Genomic DNA, 16706 nt, shown 5'->3' with positions numbered 1-16706 from the left:
TTCTGGCATCTCAGAAGGATACAGCAGAGAAGTCAGCGAGCCGGTAGTATGGAGCGTGGTCAGCTATCTCTGGTCTCCCTGAATCCATCATAGGGGATCAAGATAAAGCTTGGACGTCACAGCTCTGCCAACGTCTACACCATCTGCTAGGTGTTCGTATCAACCTCTCAACGGCTTATCACTTGCAAGCTGACGGTTGAAGCAAAAGGTCCAACAAAACAGTCGGCCAAATCTTACGACACCAAGCCGCAGACAAGCATGGGAAGTGGCTGGAGTCATTGCCGTCAGCTGAGTTTGCTATCAACTCTGCGGTGAACTCAGCTACGGGAGTCTCCCCGTTTCACTTCGTTCTTGGACGGATCCCACACCTCTTCCCAGTGAAGCATCGTTTGGAAGCCAAAGATGAAGACGTCAAGCAATGGCTTGAACACCAACAATCCGAGTGGGCAGCGTGGCAGGACCGCCGGTGGTGTAGCCAAGTGGACCAAGCAGTGCACTATAATCTTTGTAGATGTGATGGGGAAACATTTGAAGTGGGAAGTTAGGTACTAATAGACAGTGCTGATAGGCAGCAAGTCATAGGAGGCCAGTCATGGGGTGTAGGCAAGCTTTGAGCGCAATCCAAAGGACCATATCAAGTTCTAGAGAGCTTGAACAGAGGCCAAAATGTCCGACTACAACTGGGTCAAGATGATCTTGCTTTTCTTTGGTATGGTTATTTTGATTTTTTTTTACAAAATTATAATGGGTTTCAAATTCTTTTAGTTACAAAACAGTTTTAATGAAATTTTCTCAGGACAAGTCATGGTCACTATTTTAAGGGCGAATCATGCCATTTTTTTCAATTTTCCTTTCCTTTTCTTTTCTTTCAGTTAGTTCTGGAGGAGTCAGTCATATTTTTAGAAAGCAAGGGTGTAAGGGGTACACGGTACACTATGGTATTAGGAGTTACATCATGTGTTTAGACAGTTCTTGTATACATTCAATCCTCCACGCCAAACTCCAACAGTCCTCACACTTTTGAGAGCCTTATCTGGGGGACTGTTTGGAGTTAGGTGAGCACATCTCAGTTTCTTTGTTTCCCTTTGGGGTTTTCTCTCTTATTTGTTTGTTGTGTGTTGCTGACTATTCTGAGAGCCTTATCGGGGACTGTTTGGAGTTAGATCCTTTGAAAGATAGACCAAAGTTTCAAGTAGTGCTCCTGTGAGGGTCTTACCAGAGAGATATCAGACAATCAGTGAAGGTTCTCAGGAACCTTACACCAATTTCCCAGCCTATCTCTTTACGTGTCTAAAACAAACCTGGCCCTGGGTCTATCTACAAAGGTCCCTGGCTTTGATGATGTGAAGTGGCAGGATACGCCTAATGGGATGGTATTTGCTTCCAATATTGCAGTCTCTTGTGATGGGTTTGCCAATGGTATTCATGTTGATAAGCATCACACTCAATATGCATTTGGTGTATTTGGCCTTATCAATCGGGAGACCGGCCTACCTTGCAGCAGAGAAGAGGCCAAGTTACTTGGTTTGGTTGAGGGCTTGTCCTTCATAGTTAAAGACTTTGGTATTGAGATAGCTTTGAGACGTTGCGATGGTCTGTATGAGATGCTATGGGATACTAAAGTAAGTCCACCCACTGATCATCCTTCAAACTTGCCAAGATGAATGACAAATGCTTTATCAGATTCCCCATTGTACAACAACCTTGCAAGCTCTTTATGCAAAAGGAAAGCCAGCTCCTGCAAAAGAATTTAAAGTCACTCAAGTTGGATCATCATTTCAAATTTCCAATACCCTTGGCCATCAGATTCAACTGCTTGAGACGGAAAAGGAGGGTAAGACTCCACTTGAGTGGGAATAATTCAAAGCCAAGCAAGTGAAAATGTATATGATGAGAACAGTGTCAAGATCAACTGGGAAAAAGAACGCCAGAAGCTGCTTGCGGGTATTGCTGGCGAGGAAAGGGCAGCAAAGGCGAATGCATTGATTTGGCAATTGCCCTGATCCTTGATTATGTTAAATCCAATATCTCCAGTTTCCAATTTTTTTTTCATGTGACTGTAAATATCACATACTTATGTGTCAAAAGTTTCTGTCTTTTGTTCTAACATCTTCCTTAGCGGATATATGCCATGGGAGCTTACACTGTCTTTCGAGATATGTATTGTCCAAAAAGATAAGATATCCCTTGATCAATATGATTTTGAATTTGTTTTGCAAACAAAAGGGATGTGTCATGCAAGGTGGTGTGTACTGAAAGATTACATACCTCCCTTTGTGGCAAGTTATACAATACACCTGTATGTGTGTATGGACCTCCAGAGTGAAAAGGTCCTTCATACCCACACAAAGAAGTGTGAAGTTTGTTTTCACACCTATCATTGTGAAATTGATCATTTTTCACACACTTCACACTTTTTCAAGGGAGTATTTTACACCTATGAATTTTCCAAACCAACACAAGTGAGAAGGTCCACCCTCATGAAGAAGTGTGAAGTTTCTTCTCACACTCAATGCGCCTTGTTTTCACACCTATCAATGCACTTTGTTTTCACACCTATCAATATGAAATTTCTCATGTTTCACACACTTCACACTTCTTCAAGGGACTGTGAAGGAGCATTTCACACCTATGAATTGTCCACATCCATGGGAGTGAAGAGGTTCTTTATACCCAGAATGAAGAAGTGTGAGGAATGTTTTCACACCTCTGAAAGTGAAAATGATCATGATGCTTCACACACTTCACACTTATTCAAGGATGTGTGAAGGATAATTTTACACCTGTTCTTCTTGTTGCTCCTTGTAGGTGTGGATAAATAAGTGAATTTGTCATAGCACTTCATCTTGTGATAGTGTTTGGTTTTGTTTTATTGCAACAACATAAGCAATTTGCAGAATGGCAAGCATATTGGATAACATAGACGATATTTACAACTGTGGTTCCTCTGTTGATATTGTGTCACAATCAGCAGCCAGTTCCTCAGCCTCTACCTTTGCATCCATTTACTCCAGCTCAACTTCTATAGCATCACGCCTGGAACAAGATCCATTTCTATTGGAAATTCAATCTCTTTGCCATTTGAGATTTAAATACACAATAACATTCTCCTCATACACCTCCCACCAGTTGTGAGCCTGGAAATCACATACTTCAAGCCAATCGGGATGAAGGGAAGGAATAGGCAGGTCATGATTCCGATGGAGTTCCAGTGGTATGAAATGACCGTCATTGAAGAATGCAATGATAATTGGTCAATGACATTCATCGTCTTTGTGTTCATGGCAGTAAGGCGAAAAGCATGGAAGAATCAAGGAGCAGTTTCCTTCGGACTTGCTGTAATATATAACCGGTCTTCCATATGCGTTGGCTATGATATACCCTCCACATGGCATTGGAAACCTTTTGCTAGGCTTAGCAGTGAGAGCAGTTGATTTTGGAATTGATTCAATATGTTTGATATCAATGTCAACAGCAAACTTGAGTATATTCTCAGCATACCAGTCATACTTGGACTGCAGGTGTTGTAAAAGCACTGGTTGGATAGTGGGTGCCTGGTTGGGTGTGAGTCCTAGTGAGACTGCAATGGATGAGAAAGCACAAAGGCCATCTTTTCGTACATCTGTAGCATTCTTGACAAATGGAAAAAGTATCGGGGTAAACCTGGCAAAAACAGCCACTTGTGAAGAATTTTGAGTAAAGAGCGGATCATTGAGTGCTGATCTCTAAATTACATATCTATCTATATATAACACAATTATACCTTCAGGACAAGATGCTCTATGTGAAGGTGTTTTTCCGTTTCTTCTGGAGTCAACGGTTTTTGACACTAGTTAACCAAAATTATATAAAAATAAGAATTGTGAGGCTTTGGATTCATGAGTTCCTTGTGAGGTGAGTACTGACTTTATTTTTTTGAATGAACTTGTTCTGGTTCTTGGAGATTATGGGCTGAGCTTTGGATGTTGGCATTTTGCTGAGAGGAGGGGAGGGAACTGGGCTTTGCAAGTTATGCCCCGAGGTGGGGTTGGCTAACAGTCAAGCAAAGGTTGGATGATGATAAATAACCATTGGGGACCTACTTCTTGGTTGACAATACCAGCTGCTTGGAGACAGGTAGAGGCTCTCTGGGGAACGGTGGAAGTATGATCATTGCGTTTTTGACCTTGTTGTTTGGGAGGGGGAGAAGATTGAGTTGAACCAATTTCTTCTTCTAGGTTTGGTACTTTCTTGTTATTGGCTTTAAGATTAGAGAGTGAAACCCAACCCTTTGGCAGTTGCTTTTTGCAAGCTTTGGTTAAGGGTGCTGTCTCACGAGATATAGTAGTGTTGGCTTTGCGTTTGGGTTTGACCTTTGAGACTTTGCCTTTGCGAGTTTTGGAGACACTTGTTTGGGCCGTTTTTGTGATCAGAGGACTGTAGATTTGGTTGGCTGATCAATGATCGACATTGTCAGCATTGAAGGGATGTTTGACATTAAAGAGTGACTTGTCATCTATGGATTTCACGGCATTGTTGACTACTTCCCGGGCCTCATCATCCATCAAGCTTGGGTCTTGAGCTTTTGACACATTCACTACTTCTTCTGTGGGTATGTTGAGGTTGCTGACACCAAACTTGGGTAAGAGTGAAAAACCTAGCAAGCAACAAATATCAGATTATTACTTAGTTTGAAACAAACGAATAATTATTCAAACACACATTGCTCAGATGTAATTCTTTTCACAATTGAAATGGGGTGGGATGCCAAATTGGATTGTGATGCTACATTATCTTTTGAGCCAAGGTCTTCTGGGTCTTCTTCAGAAATTGGATTGATTTCCACAAAAGCATCAATGATGGATTGATCATTCACTGCTTTGTCTTCTAGCTTTTGAAATGGGGTGGTAGTCTTCTTGGGTGAAGTAGTGAGACTAGGATCCAGTTGATTGATTTGAGTTGAACTAGGAGAAGATTGTATCAATATTGCAATGAATAATGTTGGTTTGACCTGAAGGACTCATTGGATTTGGAATGGGAGCAACCGATGAGACAGCTTGCGTTGAGTCAAATTGATGGGGACTTGAAGGATTGTTGTTCATCGGATTCTTGCCTTTGGAGTTTGAAACATGGTTGTGCTCGTCTGCCAAAGTAAGAGCTGCGTAGGTGGTGCTTTGTAGCTAATTAGGAGGAACTGTAGTTGAACTAGCAATGGCTTTTGCAAATTCCCAATCACATAGAAAGGAGTGGAGTAGGTATGCTTGGTTAGGTGTGGGAAGAGATTGCATCTCTTGTATGCATCTCTTGTAGTAACAGTTGGTATTGGTGGGTCAAGAGTCCTGCAGACAGGTTGGGATAGCCGATGGTAATGGGAGATGTTGAAGAGAGGGAGCAGGAAGCAAAGTCAAGGCAGGAAGTAAGGTTGAGGAAGTGAGGTTGAGGTGGTGGGTTGAGGTGACAGTATGATTGGATTTTCTTGGGTGGTCCTTCTTATGGGCCATGGTTATGACTACTATTTCGTTCATCTCAAAAGAAGATAAAAAAAGAGGTATGATCCTTTTTATTCTCACAACAGGTTATCTGAAAAGGACACGTCTTGAGGGGGTGAGCAGGTGATGTTGATTGAGTTTCTTGGGTTCCACTCTTTGCCTTTGTTTGATGTCTATGATTGCCTAGACTACACTTGTAGTAGATTGATGTGGGTAGTTGGGTGTTGAGAGTTCTGATTTTAAAGCCATGATTGGCAGCAAAATGGTGGAGATAGGTGGCTGCTGCAGCGTGACTGGGGAGGGTGAGGTTGACACAAGGAAGGGGTATATGATTGGGGTATGTGAGTTTGTTGTTGTTGGCTGAGCTGGTGGCTGTGGTCATTGTGACTAAGAGATCAATTGGAAGAGGTGGAGCTAAGGTGTGAAGGTTGCTGCAGGAGGTATTCAGGTGTGAAGATCAGTGGGAGTGAAGAGCGATCTTGTTTGGTTGGGGGTTTTGGGGTGATTAGGGTGTGTTATGTGTATGACAGCTGTGAAAGGTGGTGAGAAAGGTAAGTTTTTGGGAATATTGTGAGATTTGAAGCAGAGTTTTGTGAAGAGATGTGAAAATGGTGATCAAATGTCTAGATGGGTGAATAACTGTGAAGACTTTCTGGTTCAAAAGTCTGTGAATGTTTGGGGTGAGTGTGAAAACTTGTGAAAAAGGCTGTTCAGAGACATGTAAGGGGGTGTGAAAGGTGGTAAACCACCTTCTGTCTTTTGGGACTTGTTGGCTGGGTAGGTTACAAAAGATGCATCTGCCGGCTTTTTTTTGAATATGCTGCAAGGATACATGTAGTAGTATCCTCAGGTTGGGTCCAAGTTTCAAGTGCACAAGAGGTGAAGATATGAACCAACGACCCTCAAGCCAAGAACCATAGACTTGGGTCACTAGTGTCCTACCACTGATACTGTCTATTGGTTCCCAGAGACAATACACCTTGCCTTTGTCTTTGTTGGTATGTGGCTTGTTTCAAAAATTTCCTAGCGTGAAGGCTAGGTTTGTACCGAAGTCAAGAGGTCCAGAAGGTTTGAATTTAGAAGTCAAACAAAAGGAGGGGACTCTGAGGTTGTTGGATAACTTGAGGGAAGTAAAAAACCCTTCCTTACAAATGGTTTAGAGACGTAAACCAATCCTGGCACCAAAGGTGTGCAAATTTGTGAGAAAATGTTTGTATAGAAACCAAGAGGAGACTTTAATTGGCATGTTGCTCAAAAATCCAAGCATTTGGCCAAATGCATACATCCATGAATAAGAGCCCTGTTTGTTGTATTCCTAACTTTTGGTTTTGCAACTGCTTACTCTTCTTCCTCTTCAGTGTTGGAAGGCAAGAGCAATGTAGGGGGAAAGAAATCTCTTGATGATGGCAGGAGTGACACAAGCGGCAATGACTCTCTTGCTGGTGGTTCTGGCTGACAAAAGCCTCGAATATCCAAACACATTTTTGGGTACAATTTTTCACACAAGCTAGATATATTGGGTTGGCTTGGCAGCAGAGTGGTTGAATTTGGTGTTGGTAACCGGCTAAAAAGTCTGAATTACATCATTATTGTATCAACATACGCCTGATGATCTTGCCGTGCCTCCACATCCATAGCTTAGAGATCCATATTGTCACAAGTAAGTACTAGTCTCCCTGTATCTCTATTGACGAACTTTCCTTGGCCATGTATAACTACTTTGTAGCAATTGAATATAATTTTCATAGTGGGTTCCAGATCTTCAAATGGCAAGACGAGATCTTAAAGTCACCTCAGCTGGTGGTCCTGTGTGCTTAACATTTGATTATGACTGTCTGCCAATTAATTGGTTTCTGATGTCACTTTCAGTTCTGCATACTTGACAGGATGTTTGCTAACATAAGGCAACAATTGTCAGTATCATCACCGTAATGCATAGCTTATGCACCAACACCCACAGCTCTTTAGAATCTTTTGCATAGTTTTGGGCAATGCATGCAGAACCCCATCCAAACCCTTGGCACAGTAACGTTCTAGTGCCTGCTGCCTGAGATCAGTATTGGATTGGGAAAGCAACTCAGCTTTACACATACCAAACAGGATACTGTTCAGGAAGACGACTTACTTCAGAGTTCCTTTCCAAGTTTTAGTACCCACACCAGGCACAGCAAGTTTACACGCCAGATGGAGCTGACACTCCAATTGAGGGAAGCCATCCGGCCCAAGCTACTCATGTGGTACGTGTGCATAGGACTCTGGAACATTCAATTGCACAGGAAGCTGAAACCACATGTGATGAATATCTTAGATCTTGCGCGCCCCAATCAGCAGAGCAAATTCATCACTTTGAACTATGCACATGATCATCATCTGTATGCCCTTTTTGTCTTTGCATATCTATGGTCTGGAGTAGGTTGGAAAGGAGGGTCACCCCTGTCAATGGGGTACTCTAACTATGTTGTAGGTTAGCCCATCAGTTGCCGCACATTGGATTTCAAATTTACAAAACTCACCTAGACCTGGCCAGCGGTTCAACACTATGCTTCAACCTCTTAAAGTTCAACCAATCCGGGGTGGCAGTTGTCAAGATGATATTTTATTATGCTCTACATCAATTCTAATTTATGGGTAAGCTCAAGAGTTCAAGTCAGTCTTGCACTCACATTTTTCCACTCTCTGGCCTTGTGAATTCCACAATCAAAGCAACCTCAAGAGAGTAAATTGAATTTACAAGGAAGGGGATGGGGATGACATTTGGTGTGTGCAGTTCATATTATGTAGAGGTTATCTCTGTTCCCAGCTTATTGTCATTACTCATCCCCCCCGGGTATTCAAGGACCAACACTTGGTGTGTCAAAGCCCCTGCTGATTATGCTGAGAGACATTGGTGAGAGTTCCACGGCAGCTGTCAGAGTGATGAAATGTCTCAAATCAATCTTTGTGGAGGCAAATTGGGAAAGACAGTTTTGCAACTGGTTTGTGCCCCGCAGTCCCAGGAAGCGGCTTGAAATGTCTCAAATCGATCTTTGTAGAGGCAAATTGGGAAAGACAGTTTTGCAACTGGCTTGTGCCCCGCGGTCACAGGAAGCCGCTTCATATGTCCAAATCTGTTAAATTTTGTGATCAAGCAATGAAGCTTGGGCTTCACATGTCCAACACCGCTGAGCTTTGTGATCGAGCGCCAAAGCTTGGGCTTCAGATGTTCAAATCCGCTGAGCTTTGTGATCAAACGATGAACGGGATTTAGATGTCCATTTCCAACCGGTTTGTGCCCCACGGTCCCAGGAAGCTTGGGCTTCATATGTCCAAATCTGTCAAATTTTGTGGTCACGCAATGAAGCTTGAGCTTCACATGTCCGGATTCACTGAGCTTTGTGATCAATGGCCACGGCTCAACACACATTGGGATGCTTCATAATACCAATCACAGCACCTCCAAGTTGAAAAATCTACAACAAAATGAATTGTTAGTTGCATCCTTTCAGTGACGCTCAGGCAGCATGGAGCGAAAGGCAACAATGATTGATTGAATGTATGTTTTGGTCACATTTCACACACTGGTCAAGGCAAAAGTTGCCGCTGAGACACACTTGCTGTGCTTTAGTAGATGAAGCTTTGTACGCAATGATTTTGGACTTGTCATTATTTACTTCAAGGGCCCAACGCCCAACCACCAGCAAATTTGTTTGCGGGTTCTTGTGCGGTTTGCTGCGCCTAAGTGCAACCATAATGTGCATTCTATGCATTGCGGTAGACTGAAACGCAATTAACTTATGCATGATTCGATTTCACAGCAAAATGGTTGGATAACAGGGGTATTGCGGGAAATTGACTGATGTTCAAGTGAGGAAGTATCATGGAAGTGACTCATGTGAGCACGTACAGTCGTTAAAGCATTATACCAGCGCTAGCTCCCTGTACATACATATCCTTAAGTGACAACTAACAGCAACAGACTACCCCTCCAATCCACATCTCACATTGACCAGCGCTAGCAAAGGCACCCAATAAGGAATTGGTGCCTCCTCCTTGACAAGACCAGCTCAAAGCGGCATGAAGACTGAGGATCATCAAGGGGGTGGTACAGATAGAAAAAACATCAGTTTTTTCCTTGTTTTAGATTCTTTCTCTTGTTGCAAAAGGATTATTTGGAGCCATTCTGATTTCTTTTCTATCTTCCACTTCCTGAATCATAGGCATCCATTCTCCAATTTGTGTTTACCATCTGGTGCAGCTACTGCTGCTGACCTCAAGGCTGCAAATTGAGCCAGATTTGAAGCTTCCAAAGCTGCTGAAGCAACCTCAAACTCCTCCACTTCATCGCTGAAACCTCCTTCATCTTCTGGTCGCCGTGCCCCCCATCCGCGTAGTCCTCAATCCACACGAACAGATCCCGGCATTGTTTCCCAACCCTGCAACTCTCGTCTTGCTATCCCTTTGCCACTTCGTCAGTCTTTGAGCTCCAAGAATCTCATTGAGTTGTCCGACAACAATCCCTCAGTTGACAAGCACAACGGTGACAAGTCGTCGTCCGTGTCATCAGCGGCAGGTGATGATGATGATGATGACAATGACTTGTCAGCTGAATCATCACCATCTGGAAACATTAATATACACAGATCCTTCCTGGAAAGTTCTGCTTGATCCATGATGGACAACAAAACATGGTCAACAAGCTTTTATTGGAGTCTCTGTTTCCTACATAGACAGAGATTCAAAACTTCATGTCCACCATCTGACCCTCGAGTTGGTTGCTTGGAACCATTACGGAGCTCTCTTAGCTTGGCCAGTTGGACGCTTCCTCATAAGGCATGGACTTCACAAAAAGATATGTGTCTTTTCTTTTAGGTCATATCCTTATATGTATTATTTTCATTTTCATTTTCTTCTTGATTTATATTTGTTTTGTCATCTTCTCCAATACTTAAAAGCCTCTGTAAACTTTTTGTTGTATTGTGTATTCAATTTCTACCTTTGATTTTGTCTCTCATCGTCCAATTCCTCTTTTATCTATCTCAAAACTAATTTTATGTTTCTTTTTTGCTTACGAATATCCACATGGTTGCTCAACCTACTGACTCACGGGGAACAAACAACCCCACCACCAAGGAACTCCAGGATATGTTTCTATCAGCTGACAATCCAGTCTACCGGGATTTCAGCCAACACCAGATTCAATGCTAGGCCCACAAGCTAGCATTGACTGTGAAAGCGGGTCTTGGAAGTATCAAGGTTAAATCAGGAACATGTAAGCCAACTGCGCCAAGAGGACGAAAACTTGCTTTACTACTACCCAATCTCCTCAAAACAAACAAACTCCCTCCTACAATCGTTCTCAACAATGGTGAAGATATCCTTGAAGATTGTGATGAAAACCTTGGGGAATCTCATTCAGACAATAATCTTTGTGGGGGTGATCCTGACTCTGACAGCAACAATGAAGAAGGGGACAATGCTGAAGAGAACAAAGCGTCTGAGATTGAATCAGGTGATTTGTTTTCACGGGCGGTACACAAGGTGAGTTAATTGTACTTCAATCTTGTGCATACATCTTTTCCTAACTAATGATTCCTTTCAAATAAACAGGTTTCAAAAGTAAATAAAACAATTTCAAGAAATGGGTCGTTAATGGAACTGTTCCATGCTATTGCCAAGGAAGAAGGTTACACCGGCCCAGGCTTGATTGCAGCCCATGGGCAGCGTTGGAACATGATCTTGGACATGTTGGAACGGTTGCTCAAGGCTAGAAAGGTGAGATCTATTTAACTGGTTAAAGTTTGAAGTGATTCTGATCTTTTCTTGTCCAGATTGTCAATCACATGTTAAACAAAGACAAGGACAACAACTTTGACAGTATATTCATATTGCTTGATGACTGGAACATTGTCAAGGCTCTTATTGATGTCCTACACGTTTGTGATTTTTCAATTTTATAATATCAGTGAGTACATTACCGGAGCATACACTGATGTCATAACTTCCAGTCAATTCAGATCCTCTATACCTCTACCAAGTGCATGGAAGGTGATGCACCCAACGCCGGATCGGTCTTGTTCCAGTACACCACAACTATCAGCGCCCTTCAGGCTATCAAAACCGATACTCCATACCCTCGGCTGGCCAGTATGATATGTTTGATGATGGTTTGACTTGAAGATTATCAAGAGGAAGCCCTTCATTGTCATGCGATCATCCTGGCAGCCATGTTGAATCCAAGATCTCAAGGGAAATTTTTTGAGAAGTTTTTTCCTAAGTCCAGTGAGCCGTCACACAAAGTCTTGAAGAACATCTACGAGGAGATACTTGAGGACAGTCCCCCCGCTACACCCACCACTTCGAAGGTAGCTGAAACATCTGAAACAATGAGTCACAATATGTTCAAGGAGCAAAATTTTTTGCTTCACAGAACAAGGCTGAAAGCCCCAGAGACAAAGAACTTCAAGCTTATCTTTTGGGCAAATACATGTGTGATGAAAATCAAGATATATTAGATTGGTGGGCAGTAAGTGAAATTTGACTTCACCTATTTACTACTCTCTAGTTCTGACTTGTCTCTTGCCAGTGACGTGACTATCTGTGCTGCGTAGGCACATCATATGCCTGTGAGCGCACTTTCAGCGCTGCCTCCAATGTCATCACGGCCGATCGAGGTGGCTTGGCTTCACAAACCATTGAGCGTGCAGTAGGACTATGTGAGTGGCTCAAGAAGCGCTTTGTGCCCCCGGGAGATTATGGTGAAGCCATGCTTATTGCAGAAAAGATAATGGGAAGGCATAAAAAAGTAAAGAAGACTCTCTAGTTGATAAAGAAAAAGAAAAAAGAAAAACATTTCTCCATTCCATTAATCATCCAGGATCGGTCGGACTTTGTATGGCATTTGATCACCCTATATCCCTCTGTACCAATTCCTTCCTCCTTCCCTCTCATATCCTTTGGTGACTTAGTAATTTGCAATTAAGGCGCTTGTGCCAGCTTTTTGAATCCAATTTTTGCAATTTCTTTGCGCTGTGAACAAAAAAAATCTGTTGAGGTAAAATTGTGTTTGCCCCACTGCAATGAGAACTTTATGGAGGACATTGCGCTTGTAACAAAGCCCAATGCTTTTATGCAATGAGTTTTTTATTGCGCAGTTCAATTTTTACCTTTTTGCACTGCATTTCATTGAGGTTGGGCATTGAAGGCCTTGCACTTGTAGATCACGTTCCGTACCCCACAGGGTGGCCGGCATGTGAAGATTGGGTGAAATTGGCCTCTGCCAATAAATCCTAGGCTCTTCACACTATGCCACATTTACCGGCGCCACATGAAAGCCAGTGTGACCATCAACTGACACAGCCATGTGATCACAAGATGATGGCTCACCTGGTCATAGTGTGAGTCATCTCACCTGATGGGACACCTGTTCAATGGGTGAGGTGACTCACACTATGACCAGGTGTCCCATCACCTGATGACCAGGTGAGCCATCATCTAATGAACAGGTGAGCTGTCTCACCCAATCAACAGGTGAGCCGTCTCACCCAATGAACAGGTGATGAGTCACCTGGCTATAATGTGATGGGTCACCTGTTGAGGTTCACCTTATTCCAGTCCTGTTTCATTAGAAACAAATTTATTGTTGTGGCTCAGGCATCTCACATCCATAGCATTCTTCCTACATATAGTATATTGCAGAGAGACTGAAAACAATAAAATGAGAAAGGAAATAGTAATTACACTCAGAACAAAGCGTAACAAATAAATTGAGAAAAAAACGAAAAAAAGAGAAAATTGAAGCAAAAAAAGAAATCATCTTAAACTTGAAGTGAGCCAGTGTCTTCATCTACAGACAGATCATGAAGCCCATTTCCAAATCCATCATCACGTTGCTGATCTCCATTTTGTTCTTCTTCTTCTTCTTCTTCTTCTTTTTCTTCTTGTTCTTGTTCTTGTTCTTCTTCTTGAATTTGTTTCTTCATTTTGTCAGCTTTTTCCTTTTTCAAGCGGCGGTATTCATCCCTGATTTTGTCTTCGGAAGGGGAAGCCATGGTGTCAATTTTATCAATTTCCTTGTAAGCCAAAGAATGTTTGAAATATTGATCATTAAGATCCATGATTGAGTTGTAGAACCTGGAAGGAGAAGTTGTCAGAATATTAAAACCCTAAGCGACAAGATAAACAAAGAAAATAAAACTCATGCCTCCTTGTACAACTTTCCATGCTTGGCTTTCTGAATCTTGAGGAATTAGAGAGTGTCATCAACACTATTCCAGACAAAATACTTGTGATCAGTGCTTGGAATTTGGAAAGTGTGCACAGCACGCAAGCGCTATCAAGGGCCATTTAAAATATCAGTCTATAGTGAAAAATGATATAAGAATAGCAATAACTCAACAAAAGAGCCAGCCGATGTTTGAAGTCTTTTGAGACATTTGCGAATATTTGGTCCTCTGTCCGAGGGTCAGTTTGAAGGATAAACGTGTGGTGGACCTGCTTGAACAAAAAAAACTAAGCAGAGAAACAAGTAAAAAACAAATAAAAAAACCTCACCAAACTAACCAGGTGCTTAAGACTGGGCATGGGGTGGGTGGGAATTGTTTTACCCACTGGTTTGACGTTGGTAAGCAGCTAGTAATAATGAAGCATGGGTGGGTTAGAAAGATGGAAAAGCAATTGATACTACAAAAACTACTTACTACGTTACGTAAACGGCTACGTGTGTCGGTGGCCAATCGATTGGCCCAGTCGTTAACAGCCTTGGTTGCTGCAGACCCATCAGGGGTTCCATACCCAGGAGGGTACTGAGCTGCTATGAATTCTTTGTCTTTCGATTTGATATACTTCTACAATAGAGAATGTAATCAAAATCAAACAAGAAAAAAAGAAAAAGAAAAAGAAGAGAAGAAAAAAACATACCTTGCATAGCGCATCAAACGTATGGTGTATGGCAGTTTGCGTGGAGTCTTTGGTCCGAGAGTATGCTTGAATTTGCACATCTACAATCCACATCCTCAATACAAAAGACAAACATATCAGTGGAAAATGGAAGAAAAAAGGAGAAGAAAAAATTCAAACTTACCTTTAGTACATCAGAAGGCTTCCAACTGTCAACAGCAGCAGACTGGAGAGCAAGTGGCCGATTTGCCAATCCGCTCTTGACAGTTCGCTGGATATAAGAGAGGAACCCAATTGTTTCAATGACTTGATTTTCTGGTCGAGTATCCTGAAAGACACATGTCAGCCAATGCTTATAAGAGAAAAAGATAAAGAGAAGAACTACTCACCTCACATATCTTCAAGACTTGCTTGTGAGCTTCACTAGAGAGGTTGAAAGGGATTCCGCAACTTGATCCAAGTAAGTTTTCTGGCTATTGGTAAGAACATGTGGCTGGACAAAAGTAGGATGGCTAGTAGGATGTGTAGAGCGGACAGCAGAGGAAGTTACCGTGTTGGAATTGCTGTTGGTCTTGTTGGACTGGTTAGACTTCCTTTGAGCTTGGGAAGTACTTGAAGCTGGGGCAGCGGGTTGAGCAGATGAGTTGTGTTTTGTGCGTACTACAAAAGAACAGGGAACAGTATCAGTTAATGCATTCAAGGTAAGAAAGAAAACTTACCACTTCTTCCAGAGGGTGCAGGTTCAAGACTGGGCGGGAGCAAAGAAAATCTGTCTTTGTATTGGATGCGCTGTCTTTGTCTTGGTTTTGGGCATCTTGATGATTGAGCTTTGATTGTAACACTAACACAAACAGATGTGTTATATTAGTGATGGATAAAGGTTTTGAGAGAACATTAGAAAACTTACACAAGAAATCGATCCTTTGAGATCAAGTTCAATCCAGCTGAATGAACACGATTATCAGGGAAGCCGAAGATGATCCAGCTTCACAAGAATAGACTTCGATCCTATTCCAAGATGAAAGATGGATCCGAATGGAAAGAAGAAAGCAGAAAAATGTTAGTAATCTTGTTGTCATACAGAGTTTGAGATAAGGAGAGATTAATAAAACTTACAAGTGACCAATCGATATAAGTCCAAGAGAAATAAAATGAGGGAAGTTGAAGATGATCCAGCTTCACAAGAATAGGCTTCAATCCCATCCTGAGATGACTCAGACAAACAAAATGATGTCAGTGAGGTTGTTGTAATGAGGAGTTCAAGATATGCAGAGATTAAAAATGACTTACAAATGAACAACCAATCCAAGTCTGAGATGAACAATTGAAAACCTAAATAAAAATTCAACTTTGAAATGAACTGAAAACAACAACTTGATCAATGTTCAAAAGAAGACAGTTACCAACAAAAAAAGGAAAAAAGGTTGATTGAAGTACAATAATCTCATGAATGAGAAGGAAAAAAGAGTGACAGGGGAGAGACTTACAGTAAATTGATGGATCTGATCCAAGTCAAAGAGAGAACTTTGAACAATGTGAATCCAAAGAGATTGACAAAAAGAAGATGATAGAAGTGAAAATGGAGATGATTGAAGTCGAATTGAACTGGATCTGACAAGAAGTGGTGGTGCACCAGAGTCTGGGTGAAATTTGGTACCGGTAATTGTCACACCTGTGATGCCTAATACTGAGTGTCACACCTGTGATACACCACAGAAGTCCATGGAGTTGAACTTGAGAGTAGCTCACTCGATTTCACAATCTTACTCACCAAACTACCCACAGTCACTCCACGTTTACCAGAAGCTACATCACCTCTTCTAGTAAGAACCTTTAAATCCTTACAAACAAACAAATAAACCTCTCTAGTCTTACCTGAATACTTCATACTATATTCTCCATCTTGACTTGGAAACATTCCTTCATGTGATGATCTCAATACTTCATATATCATCCAGTTTGCTTCTTGTTGAAACTTGGAAACTAATCCAATCGGAATCACTGCCAGCATTAAATAGGTTCCCTGGTCGGAACATGACCTAGGCTGGGAATATCATTGAGAGAAGAATGGAGCATCAAATCATCTCGCACTGCACATCTGAGCCATAAAGCATACACTACATATGTGCAAACATCTGAGTAAATCCTTAGCTATCAGCTACATACAGGTCCGCTCAGTTATCTGCTCATCTAGATAAGGAAATCATGTGTAATACATGCTGTAACTTTGTTCAGATTGAGACACACATTTCAAAATATTGACTACATATATCACAATGGCTACTCAGGCAATATTCATGGAACTGTGTAACAGTAGCAGAATGGGAATCTGATCACTAGGACCCATATTCCCATCTGGGAACC

At 41.9% G+C, this 16706-nt stretch overlaps 2 protein-coding genes across 2 annotated transcripts; both read right to left on the bottom strand.

Annotated features, from left to right (window-relative positions):
* Positions 1-8671: 8671 nt before the first annotated feature.
* On the bottom strand, positions 8672-9539 carry MELLADRAFT_108830 (uncharacterized protein; the record flags this gene model as incomplete). Its single annotated transcript, XM_007412652.1, has 4 exons — positions 8672-8779; positions 8870-8917; positions 9059-9117; positions 9416-9539. The coding sequence occupies 4 exons, from the start codon at positions 9537-9539 to the stop codon at positions 8672-8674; spliced, it is 339 nt and encodes a 112-aa protein (XP_007412714.1).
* Positions 9540-13735: 4196 nt separating this feature from the next.
* Positions 13736-16296, bottom strand: MELLADRAFT_89729 (uncharacterized protein; the record flags this gene model as incomplete). Its single annotated transcript, XM_007412651.1, has 13 exons — positions 13736-13776; positions 13838-13940; positions 13998-14075; positions 14144-14290; positions 14527-14670; positions 14732-14815; positions 14893-15002; positions 15062-15183; positions 15250-15286; positions 15459-15555; positions 15633-15653; positions 15830-16029; positions 16092-16296. 13 exons carry the CDS (start codon positions 16294-16296, stop codon positions 13736-13738), a joined length of 1389 nt encoding a protein of 462 aa, XP_007412713.1.
* Between the last annotated feature and the right edge of the window lie 410 nt (positions 16297-16706).

Source organism: Melampsora larici-populina (assembly GCF_000204055.1).
Source record: "Melampsora larici-populina 98AG31 unplaced genomic scaffold MELLAscaffold_32, whole genome shotgun sequence".
In the NCBI taxonomy this organism is placed as follows: domain Eukaryota; kingdom Fungi; phylum Basidiomycota; class Pucciniomycetes; order Pucciniales; family Melampsoraceae; genus Melampsora; species Melampsora laricis-populina.
The sequence above is the reverse complement of the archived record's forward strand: the minus strand, read 5'-3'. Positions and strand labels throughout refer to the sequence as shown.